This window comes from Chlorocebus sabaeus, chromosome 20 (genome assembly GCF_047675955.1).
Source record: "Chlorocebus sabaeus isolate Y175 chromosome 20, mChlSab1.0.hap1, whole genome shotgun sequence".
NCBI lineage: Eukaryota > Metazoa > Chordata > Mammalia > Primates > Cercopithecidae > Chlorocebus > Chlorocebus sabaeus.
In genome coordinates this window covers 94,338,932-94,354,420 of record NC_132923.1, presented here as the reverse complement: position 1 = coordinate 94,354,420, position 15,489 = coordinate 94,338,932, and the positions used below count along the sequence as shown (strand labels likewise).

At 51.5% G+C, this 15,489-nt stretch overlaps 1 protein-coding gene across 2 annotated transcripts; it reads right to left on the bottom strand.

Annotated features, from left to right (window-relative positions):
- Positions 1-7,988: 7,988 nt before the first annotated feature.
- CLDN19 (claudin 19) lies at positions 7,989-15,216 on the bottom strand. 2 transcript variants are annotated; one of them, XM_037997988.2, is made up of 4 exons: positions 14,775-15,216; positions 13,415-13,579; positions 13,223-13,307; positions 7,989-11,090 (listed from the first exon to the last, which is right to left on the bottom strand). In XM_037997988.2, the coding sequence occupies exons 1-4, from the start codon at positions 14,995-14,997 to the stop codon at positions 10,928-10,930; spliced, it is 636 nt and encodes a 211-aa protein (XP_037853916.1). In that variant the 5' UTR covers positions 14,998-15,216; the 3' UTR covers positions 7,989-10,927. The 2 variants fall into 2 exon arrangements, with proteins under 2 accessions (XP_037853916.1, XP_007977338.1); XM_007979147.3 differs by lacking the exon at positions 13,223-13,307.
- Between the last annotated feature and the right edge of the window lie 273 nt (positions 15,217-15,489).

Below are 15,489 nucleotides of genomic sequence, written 5' to 3'. Positions count from 1 at the left end.
ACACCTGTAGTCACAACTAGTTGGGAGGCTGAGGTGAGAGGATTACTTACACCTGGGAGGGCCGGCCGCAGTGGCTCACGCCTATAATCCCAGCACTTTAAGAGGCCAAGGCAGGCAGATCACATGAGGTCAGGAGTTTGAGACCAGCCTGGCCAACATAGTGAAACCCCATCTCTACTAAAAATACAAAAATTAGCCAGGCGTAGTGGCGTGCATCTGTAATCCCAGCTACTAGGGAGGCTGAGGCAGGAGAATCGCTTGAACCCGGGAGGCAGAGGTTGCAGTGAGCCAAGATCATACCGTTGCACTCCAGCCTGGGCAACAAGAGGGAGACCCCATCTCAAAACAAAAGCCTGGGAGGTCAAGGCTGCAGTAAGCCACAGTCATGCAGCTGCACTCCAGCCCGGGTGACAGAGCAAGACCCTGTCTCAAAAAAGAGAAAAGAAAATACGGATAAATGAAAAACAAAAACTCAACATACCAAAACTTACGAAAACCAGTGAGAGCAATGCTAAAGGAGATATTTATAGCCATAAATAAACACATTAAAAAACAACAAGAAAGATCTCAAATCAACTACCTAATTTTGCAATTTAGAGAACTAGAAAAAGAAGACAAATTAAACTCAAAGCTAGCAGAAGGAAAGAAACAATAAAGATTAGAGTGGAGATAGGCTGGTTACGGTGGCTCACACCTGTAATCCCACTACTTTGGGAGACAGAAGTGGGTGGATGGCTTGAGCTCAGGAGTTTGAGACCAGCCTGGGCAACATGATGAAACCTCGCCTCTACAAAAATTAGCCAGGCATGATAGTGTGCACCTGTAGTCCCAGCTACTCAGGAGGCTGAGATGGGAGGATCACGTGAGCCCGGGAAGTCAAGCCTGCAGTGAGCCAAGATTTCACCACCGCACTCCATCCTGGTCAACAAAGCAAGACTCTGTCTTAAAAAAAAAAAAAAAGAAGAAAGAAAAGAAAAGAAAGAAAAAGAAATGCAAAGAATGCATAAAATGAATTAGCTCTCTAAACGATGGGAAAATAAAATGACACAACTACTTTGGAAAAATAGTTTGGCATTCTCTTAAAAAGCTAAACATTCTCCCTGCCATTCCACTCCTAGGAATATACCCAAATGAAATGAAAGCATTTGCCCACATAAAATTTGTATATATTGTAGTCACTTTAATCGTAATAATAGCTCCAAACTGGAAATAACTCAAATATTTATCAAAAGATGAATGTATAGGTTCATACAATGGGATATTACTTAGTAATAAATAATAAACACACAACAAAAAGGCCAAATATCGAAATAATTATCTGAGTGAAAGAAGCCAGACCATAAAAAGTACGTAGTCTATGATGCCATTTATATCAAGTGGTAGAAAATGCAAACTAGTTTATAGCAATAGAAACACAGCCGGGCGCGGTGGCTCACATCTGTAATCCCAGCACTTTGGGAACCTGAGGCAGGTGGATCACTTGACGTCAGGAGTTCAAAACCAGCCTGACCATGATGGCAAAACCCCGTCTCTACAAAAAATACGAAACTAGCCAGGCATAGTGATGTGCGCCCGTAATCCCAGCTACTCAGGAGGCTGAGGCAGGAGAATTGCTCGAACCCGGGAGGTGGAGGTTGCAGTGAGCTGAGATCCTACCACTATACTGCAGCCTGGGCAACAGAGCGAGGCTCCATCTCAGAATAATAATACAGGCCATTTAAGGAGAATTTGTCATTTGTATATCACTTTCTTTCCCATTTTTGTAAACATTGCTTAAAATAGGCTTCATGTGCTCATTATACAATTTTTGAAATACATATTTACTTTTAAAACTCTCAAGTAATAAGTTGATATAATTTTAAACCAATTTTGTGATATTTTAATATCTAGTAATTCTTTTGTTAATTTGGATTGTAATGAACAACCGTGTCACAGAAGAGAAAATAATAAACAATAATGTTCTACTTGTGCAAGAATTTTGAAATGCATCCTGAAGTTACATGACGGCATTTTGAAAAGATTACTCTTGACTTCCACTTTTGGTAATGTTGGAACAGCTCTTCTGCTGAAGACAACTAAGAAAACTATACAAAATACTTTAAAAAACATCTTTCTAGATGCAAAATATACAAAAATCCTGAGAGATTTCCAGGCTTGGGTCCAGGAGAACATGGTAATGTAGGAAAGTGAGTCTGATGCTCAAGGTTGCTTTTGCCCTAGAATTATTTGCTAATCTCTTAGAGGCAACGGAGAAACTGAGTGTTGATTTGGAAGCACAAGTGTGTGCTTATCTGGGAGAGGCAATTGTACAGTGATAGAGGAAAACGTCTAGACACAGTCTGGTAACCTTTATAGACTACCCAATGCTTTGAGTTGGGGACCCTGAATGAATGTGCCATAGTGGTACCTTAAGCTGACACTCACGTGGATTGTAACCTGACTGAAGACCCAGAAATCTTTAGTCCTGAACTTAGATAGACGTGATCCTGGATGGCTGGCGCCCTTAGGCACCTGGCCAAAGAAAATAAAATATTACTAAAGGAAAATAATGCAATCCTAGGCTCAAAAAATATTGAAAATTAGCCAGGTGTGGTGGTGTGGCTTTTAGTCCCAGCCGTTTGGGAGGCTAAGATGGGAGGATGGCTTGAGCCCAGGAGGTCGAGGCTGCGGTGAGCCAAAATCACACCACTCCTCTCTAGCCTGAGCAACAGGGAAAGAACTTGTCTCAAAAAAAAAGAAAAAGAAAAAAAGAATAAAGACAGGATCTCGCTCTGTCACCCAGACTGGAGTGTAGTGACAATCATATCTCATTGCAGCCTTGAACTCCTGAGTTAAAGCGATCCTCTGACCTCAGCCTCCCAAGTAGCTGGGACTACAGGCATGTACCACCACTCCTGGCTACTTTTTTTCTCTCTTCTTCTTCTCCTCCTCCTCCTTCTTTTTTTTTTTTTTTCTTTTTTTTTTAGTGATGGGGTCTCTCTGTATTGTCCAGGCTGGTCTCAAACTCCCGGCCTCGAGTGATCCTCCTGCTTCGGTCTCCCAAAGTGCGGGGCTTACAGGCATGAACCACCATGGCTAGCCTGCATTTGCTTCTGTTGAGCACACAGGGACATCACCAGCCCACAAACAATTTTTCAAAATTTTGAATAGCTTAACTTTTTGGAGGCCACTCAGGTGATGTGAATTTGGGCTTCACATCCACAAGCAAGTTAGCTTATGGTTACAACTTGTCAAGGATTTTCCCTACCTCTGCCCTGGGGTGAGTGTGAGGCAAGAGTAACTCCGCCTTACACCTTTTTTTTTTTTTTTTTTTTTTTTTTTTTTTTTTTTTGAGACGGAGTTTCGCTTTTGTTGCCCAGGCTGGGGTGCAATGGCACAATCTAGGCTCACCGCAACCTTCGCTTCCCGGGTTCAAGCGATTCTCCTGCCTCAGTCCCCGAGTAGCTGGGATGATAGGCATGCACCACCACGCCTGGATAATTTTGTATTTTGAGTAGAGATGGGGTTTCTCCATGTATGTCAGACTGGTTTCGAACTCCTGACCTCAGGTGATCCGCCCGCCTCGGCCTCCCAAAGTGCTGGGATTACAGGCCTGAGCCACCATGCCCAGCTTTTACTTTTAATCTTGAAATAATTTCAAATAGAGAGAAAAGTTGCCAGAACAGTTCAAAGAATTCCCGTATGTCCTTCACTTAGATTGTTCAATTAGTATTATACTGCAAATATTTCATATAACTCTTCTTGTGCATTTCTGCATATTTTTTTTCTGATACCTCTTTATCCTTTTATATTTCCTAAAAAAACAAGGACACTGTTCTACAAAACCACAGGGTAACTGTCAAGCTCAGGACATTAACTTTGCTGTTATACTACCGTCTAAACCACAGCTATCATTCCAGTTTCACTGGTCATCCCAACATGTCCTTTATAGGTCCAGAATCCAATCCAGGATGACTCATTGCATTTTGCTGTAATATCTCCTCAGTCTTTCCTTGTGGTTCTTAGCTTTGACAGTTTTGAAGGGTACAGGCCAGTGATTTTATAACAGTCCTAATTGTGTTTTTCTGTCTCTTCATGATTGATTCAGGTTATGCACCTATAGCAGGAATATCGTGCAAATGATGCTGTGCTGTGTTCTTCTCCATGCACTCCAGCAAGGGGCATCCGTTTCGATTTGTCCCATTCCTGGTGGTAACTCTTATCACTTGATTAAGATATGTGTTGGCCAGGCCTAGTGGCTCATACCTGTAATCCCAGGACTTCGGGAGGCCGAGGCGGGTGGATCACCTGAGGTCGGGAGTTCAAGACCAGCCTGACCAACATGGAGAAACCCTGTCTCTACTGAAAATATGAAATTATCTGGGCGTGGTGGCACATGCCTGTAATCCCAGCTACTCAAGAATCTGAGGCAGGAAAATTGCTTGAACCTGGGAGGCGGAGGTTGCGGTGAACTGAGATCATGCAATTGCACTCCAGCCTGGGCAACGAAAGTGAAACTCCGTCTAAAAAAAAAAAAGATATGTCTGCTATGTTTCATCACTATAAAGTCATGATTTTTACTTATTTGTTAATAAGTTATTCATATAGTCATTTTACTGTAAGGTAGAACTTTTTCTTTTCCCCCACTTATTCAAATTGGTAAGGACTAGTAGATTCTTATTTGTATCCAGTGAGTTGAAACCCATTATTCATTATTATTATTTATTTTGATGCTCAAATTGTCCCAGATAAAGCAAGTGGGACCACCTTTAATCCAGCTTCTGGATCCTTTAGACATATTATCATCATTCTTGAGCACTTTTTGCTTCTGGAATGCCAAGATGCTCCAAGTTTCTTTTGTACTTTCTCTACTCCAGTTCTGAAATCAGTCATTTTTCCTTGGAGCCTGATAACTTTTAGTGGAGAATGGTATTCAGAAACCAAGCTATGGCTTAGTGGCTTAGGTGTGCCCATTGCTACTGGGGTATCATTACTGCTAGGCCTTCCTAGGGGGTACGGCTCATAGATACATGCATGTATATGCATCACACGTGCACACACACACACACCCCTGTATTTATTTCAATATGTATCTACATATGTTAAAAACCACAAGTTCATCCAGATACCTCCAATTTGAATCCAACACCACAGAATTTACTCTAGTTTTCCCCCCTTCCATCTTTGGAAGCCTGGCTCCCATTTTCTTCAGTATATTTACATGTTTGTTTAATTCCCTTATATGTAACTAATCTCCAGCCATGCCAGCCAACCACTCCTCAGCGTTGTGGTGACCTCGTGGGCCACCATGTGGCTGAGAGGGAGACGAAAAGCTCCTGAGGCTTTGACTTGGTGATTCCATAGGATCCTTGTCAGCTCTTTGATGCTTTGAAGAATTTTTTACACTTCACCCATTTTTAGTTGTTTTCAACAGGAGGGTTGGCCAGAATGAAATTGCCTGCAGTATTTTCATAAGCTGAACAAAATATATTTTTATGTGTTTGATGAGAAGAAAAAATTGGGAAGTACTACTTCGGGTGTTGCCTGTCTTCATTTGAAATTTTGCCTGTATCTATTTTGTTTTGTTTTGTTTTGAGACAGAGTCTCGCTCTGTCACCCAGGCTGGAATGCAATGTCATGATCTCAGTTAACTGCAACCTCCGCCTCCCAGGTTCCAACAATTCTCCTGCCTCAGCCTTCCGAGCAGCTGGGATTACAGCCACCTGCCAGCACGCCTGGCTAATTTTCGTATTTTCAATAGAGATGAGGTTTTACTACGTTGGCCAGGCTGGTCTCAAACTCCTGACCTCAGGTGATCCGCCCGCCTTGGCCTCCCAAAGTGCTGGGATTACAGGTGCACACCACCACACCTGGCTAACTTTTGTTTTTTAAATAAATGTTTTTAAATTTTAAATAACTGAAACAGGGTTGTTGCACAGGCTAGTCTCAAACTTCTGGCCTCAAACAATCCTCTTACCTTGGCCTCCCAAAGTGCTGGGATTACAGGTGTGAGCCACCCACCTGGCCTGGATCATGCTTACTTGTAGCTCCTCATAATTTGCCAGCTCTAGACAAAAATCATAAAATGAACCACTTTCAATCTACCTAATATGCAAATGATGGAGGAAAACAGGATAAGGTCCGTTGAAATTCTCCCCTCAAAAAGGAGAAGCACCACACAGCTCTCACCAGCTGCATCAGTATTTCTCAAACTTCACTGTGTCTCAATCACCTGGAGAGCTTGTTAAAATGCCACGTCTGAGTCACGGGGTCTGGGGCGGGGCCTGCAAATCTGCATTTCTAATGATTCCAGGTGATGCGTTGCTGCCATCTGAGGACTGTGGTTTGAGTAGCAAATCTCTGGGGTGTCCATCATTCTTACTCCCCTGGTCAGGAGGATTGTATTACGTGATAAAACCAGCAAACCTTAGAGGTATTTTTAAACTTTTTATTTTTTTAATTTATGAACATACACAAGGAGAACCCCTAAGTACCACTGGGATTCACCAATCTTATTTTATAACTTTCGCTGCCTCTGAACTTTTTCTTTGTTATTTGAAAGCAAATGCAACCATTATATCATTTCAGCATGCACCTCTACCAGATAAGAATAATAAGAAACAAACAAAAAAAAACAGTATCATTATCACACAAAACTAACAACACTTGTAACACAAAATTAACAATAACTCCTTGATAATCGTTTTTTTTTTTTTTTTTTTGAGACGGAGTCTCACTCTGTTGCCCAGACTGGAGTGCAGTGGTACGCTCTCCGCTCACTGCAAGCTCCTCCTCCCGGGTTCACGCCATTCTCCTGCCTCAGCCTCCCAAGTAGCTGGGACTACAGGCGCCCGCCACCTCGCCCGGCTAATTTTTTGTGTTTTTAGTAGAGATGGGGTTTCACCGTGTTAGCCAGGATGGTCGATCTCCTGACCTCATGATCCGCCCACCTCGGCCTCCCAAAGTGCTGGGATTACAGGTGTGAGCCACCGCGCCCGGCAATAACTCCTTCATAATCTAATAGTCAGTCCATACGCTGTATTCTCAGCTGCACGGTTTTTGAGCCTCTTCCCAAGCAGTAGCTGATTTTCCTGGTCAGCTCCTCCGGTGGCTCAGGTTCACTCCTTTTTGCTGAACACCTTATGTTGCTGTGCTCCTTGGCCCTGGGGCTGAGTACATGGGTGTATTCATCCTACAACCGTATTTTATGGCCTGCCAATTTCCTTCTCGGGGTGGGGGGACTCTGTTTGCTAGTACACAATGCTCTAGAATAAGGCAAAAGCTTTAGAATCACGCCTTTTGAGTCTGAGCCCTACCTTCCTGGGTCTCTCCCCAGTCCTGTAGCCTTAAGGTTAGGACAGTAAACAACAGCCTGGACATGAAGCCTGGATTATCGGCCTCTGGTTGGCAGCTCAGGTGGCCTTGTAGATATGGGAGTGGGTTTGCTTCAGGAGAAGCCTGTGGGACCAGGCATCTCAAAGTCTTTTAGCTTCAAATTCCTCTAGTTTTTTCCCAGATATCTTCCCATTGCCAGGATCTCACAACATTTTAAATCAGTGTATTAATTGGTTGTTCAATTCAGCGAGATGTGTGGTTCTCTGACCCTCTGCCTCTCCAATCCCTGGCTATAGGCAGAAAGGGCTTCCCCTAACAAAGGAACAGACTGAAGCTGGTTCCTACTCTGCCGTCAGGCACCCCCTCCAGCACCCCCACCACCCCCCGCCACTTGCATGTATCTTGTCTCTCTTGCAGTCTGTCCCTGAAACCCACAAGAAGGAGCCAGCACACTCTATCCCGGCATTCTCCATTGGACCCTGAAGCTCGAGAGAGAATGACGTGTGGTTTCCTGGCCAGCTGCTTCATGACCAAATAGCAAGGATTGCCCAACACCCAGCCTAGAATAGGCGGATGATCCCATCCCTGCTCCGCTGGCACCATATAACAGGACTCTGCAAGGCTGCGCTGAGTTTCCAGGTTCCAAATCCTATTAGGCAGGGCTCTTCTGGCTGTGTGGGACAGGACTCAAACTCAATGTTTTTTCAGCCAAAAGGGGAATTGACTGGAAAGATGTGGGCATGTCACAGAACAGCCTGGTATCGGGAAAGGCAGGAGTGAGCTGGGGCTTCCTCTACCCATCTCTTTTTTTTTCTTCTTCTTTTTTTTTCTTTTGAGATGGAGTCTCGCTCTGTCGCCCAGCCTGGAGTGCAGTGGCGTGATCTCGGCTCACTGCAACCTCCACCTCCCGAGTTCAAGTGATTTTCCTGCCTTAGCCTCCCAAGTAGCTGAGATTACAAGTGCCCACCACCACAGCTAGCTAATTTTTGTATTTTTAGTAGAGACAGGGTTTCACCATGTTGGCCAGGCTGGTCTCGAACTCCTGACCTCAGGTATCTACCCACCTTGGCCTCCCAAAGTGCTGGGATTACTAGCATGAGCCACCACGCCTGGACTCCACCTCTTTTCTTGTGGGTTCTTTTCTCTGTCTGCAGGCCTCACAGAGACCTGGGCTTGAGGCCTCATAGAGGAGCCCTCAGTGCTGACCACACACTACAGTCCCCTGAGGAGCTACCTGACCTCTGATGGCAGGTCTACCTGGATCAATGAAGTCAGAGTGTCTGGGGTTGGAGCCTGGGCGTCGCCCCCAGGTGACTCGAATGTGCACGCAGGGTTGGGAACCATTGCACTGTAGCTTCAGGCACCCAGAGGAAAAACTCTTGCAGTTATCATTCATGATCAGGGGGCAGGACTCTGGGGAACCTATTTAGGGTCAGGTGGCCACACCCTCTGACCAGAGACTGGACAAGCCCCTGTGGTGCCCCGGTGGATGTGCAGGGCCAGCCAGGCCAGGCGCTGAGGGGTCAGTCCCCCAGCAGCTCCCTGCCATTTGTGTCATTCCTCCTGCCCCTGCCCTCGACTGCAGCGTACATGGCAGTCATCTCATCCGACTTGGTTTCCATCACTTTCCCTCTCAGAGTCAAGCTCGAAGGAGAAGCCGAGCGGCATTCTTGAGATCTGGGGACTTGGTGGGAGATGTGGTCACAAGGCAGGTGGTGGAGGAGGCCAGAATGGGGCTGGCCAAGGAAGGTGCATAGCAGGGAAGGGGAGGTTCTGTGATGGATGCTCTCCCCAGAAGCCTGCTATGCAGTGGCCAAAGAGACTTGGATACACCGGAGAGGGTTTGGAGTGGGAGAAGTCTGAGCATGAGGGGCGGGGCTGGCACACTTTGGTTCGGGGAGATGTAGGACAAAGGACTCTGGCCTTGGGACTGACCTGGGCTGGTTTCCCTACATTCCTCTCCGGCCCTTCCCCCTCTATGCTAAGCGGGGATGGTACCTGGACTTCAAGACCAAAAGCCCTTCTAACTCTGACAGTACTGCTGGGTGCAGCAAGCAGTTCCAGCCACAGTCTCTGGGCAGCCTCAGGCTGTCCCCTCCCCACTCTGGTTCTAGGAAAAGACCTTGGACCTCAGCTGGATGCTGGGGATCAGGAGAGGAAGAATGGTAGGTGTGGAAACAAGGGGCAGGATTTGGGGTGAGCAGAGCTGGGGGCTGCAGACCTTGCTCAGGACAGTCCTGATGCCCGCAAGCTCCTAACGCCCTCCCCACATTCCCTTTTCTACATAGGGAGCTCCTACTCTGTGTTGCCTCACCTATCTCTGATCCCCAGCATCCAGCTGGAGGGCCTTCCAGGAACTGTCCCTTCCCTTAGGAGGTCTCTGGAGCACAGTAACAGGGGCAGGGTTTACTACCTTGGGGCCTCTTTCCACACCAGGGGCTCCGTGACTCAGGGGCCTGCTCCCAGAGCTGGGCCAGGCCTCAGGGGCAGCCTCCAGGAGTGGGTGGGGTCTCCCATCAAGGAGGACCTTGAGCCAAGGCCAAGGCCAGGCTTGGGAGGGGGTTCCCTAGACAGGGGGTAGGAGCCCTGAATTGTCTCCTGCTCAGCCTTGGATGTGCTGTGTAACCCACCCTGGACCTCTGTCTCCTCATCTTTCTGCCCAAGAGCCCCAGGGGTCAGCACTGACCACTCTGACCCAGGCCCCGTCCAAGTCACGCCGAGGACAGACTGAATGACACCATGATTGGGGCTGGATGTTCACTTCTCTTTCCAAAAAATATGAAACACAGAGTCTAGGTATGGCAGGGGACAGAGCCTGGCTGGGGACTGGACATTACACACCCAGGGGGCCCTTGGCGGAGGCGGGCAATTTAACAACTGGTCTGAAAGTCAAAAGAGAGAGAGCTGGTTAGTGGAGTGAGCTGTGGGGTCGGGGACAGGGGCTGTGCATTCAGGCCCGGACATGGGTACTGGCCAGCATGGCAAGACCTTGGCCCTCACAGCAGCCCTGCCTGGGGCCCATTCCCGGGGGCGGGGGCGCCATGGTCCGACCTAGCCATCTGTGTGGGTAGCCCCCAGCCCTGGGTGCACTGGAAGAACCTGAGACCTAAACTCAGACCCTCCCTGTCCTCGTGTGAACGTTCAGCATCCCGGCACTGCCCTTGTGGGGTTGCTGTGAGGAGCCCATGGGACTGGGGAGGGTGAAGGTTTCTGCTCACCCCAAGGACCTGGGTACTAAGGTACTTCTTGGCCACTGCTGTAACTCCAGGGCCCAGCACTTAGCAGACACCCACACGGCTCTTCAGTGAGTAAACAGCCGGGCTGGTGCCTGAGGGCCTGTCTCCAGGGATGCATGCTGGTGCCCACCAGGCTGTGCAGACAGGACCGTGCCTGGACCTGCATCCGTGTGTGTGCCTGGGGGCTGGGTCCTGCCTCTGCTCTCTCTGAGGATCTGGGTCTCGGATTGCAAGGTGGGTGCTTGCGTTGAGGACAAGCTACTCAGAGCACCTATGCCCATCCTATGCCCCAGTGGCCCTGCCCAGGGTGCTGCGAGGCTGGCTGGATACTGGACGAGGGGGCCACCGGGCGGGGGGCTGGCCAGGGCAGGAGGAGCTCAGACGTACTCTCGGGCAGCAGCAGAGGGTCCAGGCCGATAGGGCTGCGGGCTGCTGTTGGGTCTCTCTGGCTCCGGGCACGTGCAGCAGAGGAAGGAGCCCCCCAGCACGGCCAGGCCAGCTGACGCCCAGCCCACAAACAGGGCCGGGCCAAATTCATACCTGCAAGGGGTAGGGAGAATGGCATCAGGTGTGGCTGCTGCCTCAGGTTGTTCCCAGTCCCTGCCCTGGCAGAGGAAGGGCAGAGTGTGTGGAGCTGGAGGCTGGAGCCGCACGACCTCTTCCATGTGTCCAGATAAACTGAGGTGAATGCTCTTCCTTTCTGCCTCCCGCCAGCCCAGAAGATCCACACCACACAGGGTGACCCGGCCAGGGTGGGCGTGAAGGCCAGAGGCTTGGCCTCCAGCTCCTGCTCTGGGCAACCTTGGGCTCATTTCCTGATCTGGCCAGTGGAGGGGGCATGGGAGGGCCTGAGAGGTCTGCGCGGGAGGAGTGGGGCAATCCCTGCCATCTTTCTTCCCAGTCACAGTCGGGCCCACAGAACTCCCAGCCAGGACTGCTCCCGCTGCCCTCTGGAGAAGGCTGTCCACACCCAGGCCCTGCTGGCCAGTCCGGCCCCGATCCTGGGTCTCACTGCCTTAGTGCCTTTGCACAAGGCACCCCCTCCTGGGGCATCAAGCCCCCCAGCCCGCCACTCCTGTGCCTCCCCAGTTCCTTCTCTGCCTTCAGAGCCCAGTTCAGATGCCTCCTCCCCGTGGGGTCTTTCCTTGACATCCTCTGTGTTTACACTGCCCCTTGCGTGACTCCACTGCCATGCTTTCTTCAGGAGGCCTCAGCCCCTTGCTTGTCCGGCCCCCTGGGAAGCCCGTTGAGGGCAGACAGAGCCATTAGTGTCCCCAGGACCCAGCACAGGGCCTGGCAGCCCAAGTGGCATTGGGGACTGTTGAAGGGATCGGGGGCCAAGTCCTATCCTGACATGCCTAAGCTGGACCTTGCTTGGCAGATTTTGTGGCTGCAGCTGCCGCCCAGGGAACAAACCTTGTACCTGAGATCTCCTCCCTCCCCTCCCCTCTCCACATCTCTGCCTCCTCCAGGGATCCCTCCTGATTGCAGCAGCCCAGGCATCTTTTCTCATCCTCTCTCCACTCCAAGACCCAAAGCCCACTGGGATGTCTAGGTTTGAGACTGTCCCATTCTCTGCTCCTGGCTAGGTTGAGAAGTGAGGGAGGAGCCAAGGTAGGCCCAGGCCCTTTGCAGAGCATCCCCTTCCGTTCCCATGCCCACAGCCTTACAAGTCCTGGTTATCTCCTGAATATCAGCCTGCTTTCTACTGCTCCCTCCCTGGCGCCCCAAACCCTCTGCTCAGACCTTTGGGACAGCCGCCTTCCTGGTGTCACTCCCTCCCCACCATTCTGCACATCCCAGCCAGAGGGACTGCCGCTGCCTCCACTCGGATGAGGAACAAAATATTCCTATGGCTGCAAGGCCCTCCACGATCTGCCCTTATTCTCAAGTTTCTTCCTGGCTCAGAATAACTGCTGCCTCCTGCAGGAAGTCATCTCAGCCCTGCTGCCACCAGCAGAAATGCCACACCCTCACCTGCGTCTTGCTGGATACAGACAACCATGCGTGAACTGGTGCTCAGTTTCTAGCCCCATTTTACAGAGGAGGAAACTAGGCACAGAAAGATTAAGTAACTTGCCCAGGTGACACAGTGCATGCAAAGCTGGGATGGATGGATTGATTGATCGTTTGATTTTTTTGAGACAGAATCTCACTCTGTCACTCAGACTGGAGTGTAGTGGCATGATCTCGGCTCACTGCAACTTTCGCCTTCCAGGTTCAAGCTATTTTCCTGCCTGCTGTGCCTCCCAAGTAGCTGAGATTACAGGTGCCCGCCACCACGCCCAGATAATTTTTGTATTTTTAGTAGAGATGGGGTTTCACCATGTTGGCCAGGCTGGTCTTGAACTCCTGACCTCAGGTGATCCACCCACCTTGGCCTCCCAAAGTGCTGGGATTATAGGCGTGAGCCACTGCACCTGGTCAGAGGTGGGATTGAAACCCAGAGCCAGGGCACTTAGGTCCTTAGAGAGTCCTTGCTGCACCTGGGGGCCCATCAAAGGCTTCCCGCCCCTATGGAGGCCCCAGCACACTACTCCTGGCGCCCCTATTTAAAGCTTCTTGGACAGCAGCTGGACCCTGTCCCCCACTTCCCCCGCCAGGTGATCCAGTGGACAAAGGTCAGTGGTCCCAGAGGAGGTGAAGCAAAAGATCCAAGCCCTGGCACCCACCTGGCATTGACAGGTGTGCTTGGGTTGAAGAACTCCTGGGTCACCAGGGTGGCATACCACGAGACGGCAGTCAAAGTGCAGAGGCCTGAGGACAAAGCAGAGGGGCGCTCAGCTCTGCTCTGGTCCCCCGAGGCCACTGGGGCTGGGGCTGCCTGCCATGGCTGTGATTGTGGAGGAGTGAGGGGCACTCACCTGCCAGGATGAAGAGGGCTCCCCCGGCGATGGCGACACGGCCCTTGGCAATGGGGTTGCTGTCTCCCACCCGTGTGCACTTCATGCCAACTACACTGAGGACCATGGCCACGAAGCCCAGGAGCACAGCCACCACCATCAGGGCCCGCGCTGATTGGATGTGACCTAAGGTGGGCAGGGTGACACTGAGTCGGGCTGGCAGGGATGGGGGTTGGGTCGGTGCCTGGGGTTGGTGGAAGGAGCCCAGCTTGACAGAGGCTTGAGTAGGAGCTGGCCTGCAGATCAGACCAACTGCTGGCAGGTGTGGGATAGTGAGGAGTGACAGCCTGCGTCAGGAGGACAGGGTGTGGGGGTGAGGGTCCGCTCGCCCTTGCAGGCTTTTCTGGTGGTATGATTCACTCTGCTGCTGCTTTCTGGCCTGGGGACTCCCTCTTGGGCTTGACCCATCCTCCCAAGCAGCTGAGGGCAGCTCCAGGGTCCCCTCAGGTTTGGTAGATGGAAGAGCTGGGGGCATCTGAGGCCCAGCTCAACTCAGCCTGAGTCCCGCAGCAACCCCTCCCCAGCAGCCATTCAGACAACGGTCACTTTCCCCTCTGCCCGTGGCAGCTAGAAGCTTGCCTCTTCATGGGCCCTGGGGGGCGTTCAGGAGACCTGGGTCCCTCAGCGAGGCTAGACGACCTGCCTGAACTGACCAGCCTGAACTGGCACAATGGGGCTGGTTGATGGCCACTCTGCTCCCAGCTCCCATGGGGAGCAGATTGCCCTGGGGGGTCCTGGGCAGATTGCAGGTGGATCACCTCCACCCCAGAGTTAGAGCTTCGGCGGTGCCTGTCAGGCTCAACTCCACACCCCAAAAGGAGAGGTATGCATGTACACGTGCGTGTGTGTTTGTGTGCCTGCGTGTGCATGTGTGTGTGCATGCGTGTGCGTGCACCCATATGCTGCCACACAGGCCTGGGAGCAGGACTGGGGAGCAGGCGTGCCTCGTACAGTGTGTGTCTGCTGAGTGTGGGGAGAAGTGGGTGAAGGGTCTTAACTGAGCCTTTCAGAGTGCCACAGGTGTTAGTATTCCCCTTTGGAGACGAGAACATCACAATGGGAAGAGGTTTGGTGACTGGTTCAAAGTTACAGTGACAGAGCAGGAATCTGGACCCACAGCTGCCAGACCCTAGAGCCCTCCCCCCCTACAGGGCAGCAGGCTGGCCTGGACTGTGGATGGGCACAGGGCAGTAGTGGGGAATTGTAGAGAGGGGGCTGGAGGATGGAGCCCAATGCAGACAGCAGACTGTGAGGAAAGCTTGCTCCAGACCCCTGTGCTGTTCCCACCTCCCACCTCCCACCCCGCCGGCCTCAGGCCTACCGTCCAGGGCGAGCAGCGAGTCGTAGAGCTTGCACTGCACTTGCCCGGTGCTCTGGGAGGCGCAGGACATCCAGAGCCCTTCATAGAGGCCCACGGCGGTGATGATGGCGTCGCCTGCGTAGGAAGACTGCTTCCACTGCGGCAGGGCTGTGCTAGCAATGATGCCCACCCAGCCACCCAGGGCCAAGAAGTAGCCCAGGAGCTGGAGGCCTGAGTTGGCCATGGCCTGGGGGAGGGGACCGAGGGTCCCGGGACTCAGAGCTGGGCCAGGGTCCCAGCAGGGGCTGTGGTCATGGCCAGGTGGGAGGAGCAACTGGGCAGGGGGAGCAGTGAGAAGGAGGGTCAGAGGCAGAGAAGGAGAGGTGGTGGGGCGGCAGCGGCTGGAGCAAAGGCAGTGGCTCTGGACTCCAGAATGCAGGGGGAGGCCCAGGGGCTGGAAAAGGCCAGGGCCCGCCCACAGCAGCCGCCTAAGCCAGAGCAGGGTCCCCAGCAAAGCTCATGCCCAGCCCCCTGGGGGCGGAGGGCCGGCCCATGGCCCAGGTGGTGTCCCTGCCCCGCCCCGTTCCCCAGGGGTAGGGAAGGGAGGGGCTGAGAGGAATGACCCAGCTGCCCTCAGGGCCTTTTCCCCCAGGGAAACCCCTTTAGGAACCTGATTTGGGTGCCCTAAAATTCAGATAATCGCTCACCCAAACACCAGCCCTGGGAGGATGGGCTT

Excerpts from the sequence above, each read along its gene's own strand:
- CLDN19 (XM_007979147.3), bottom strand. The coding sequence starts at position 14,997 with ATGGCCAACTCAGGCCTCCAGCTCCTGGGCTACTTCTTGGCCCTGGGT. Across the intron at positions 13,580-14,774 it reads CTCGCTGCTCGCCCTGGACG|GTCACATCCAATCAGCGCGG; the intron begins GTAGGCCTGAGG and ends TGCCCACCTTAG. Across the intron at positions 11,091-13,414 it reads AGCCCTCTTCATCCTGGCAG|GTATGAATTTGGCCCGGCCC; the intron begins GTGAGTGCCCCT and ends TACCCCTTGCAG.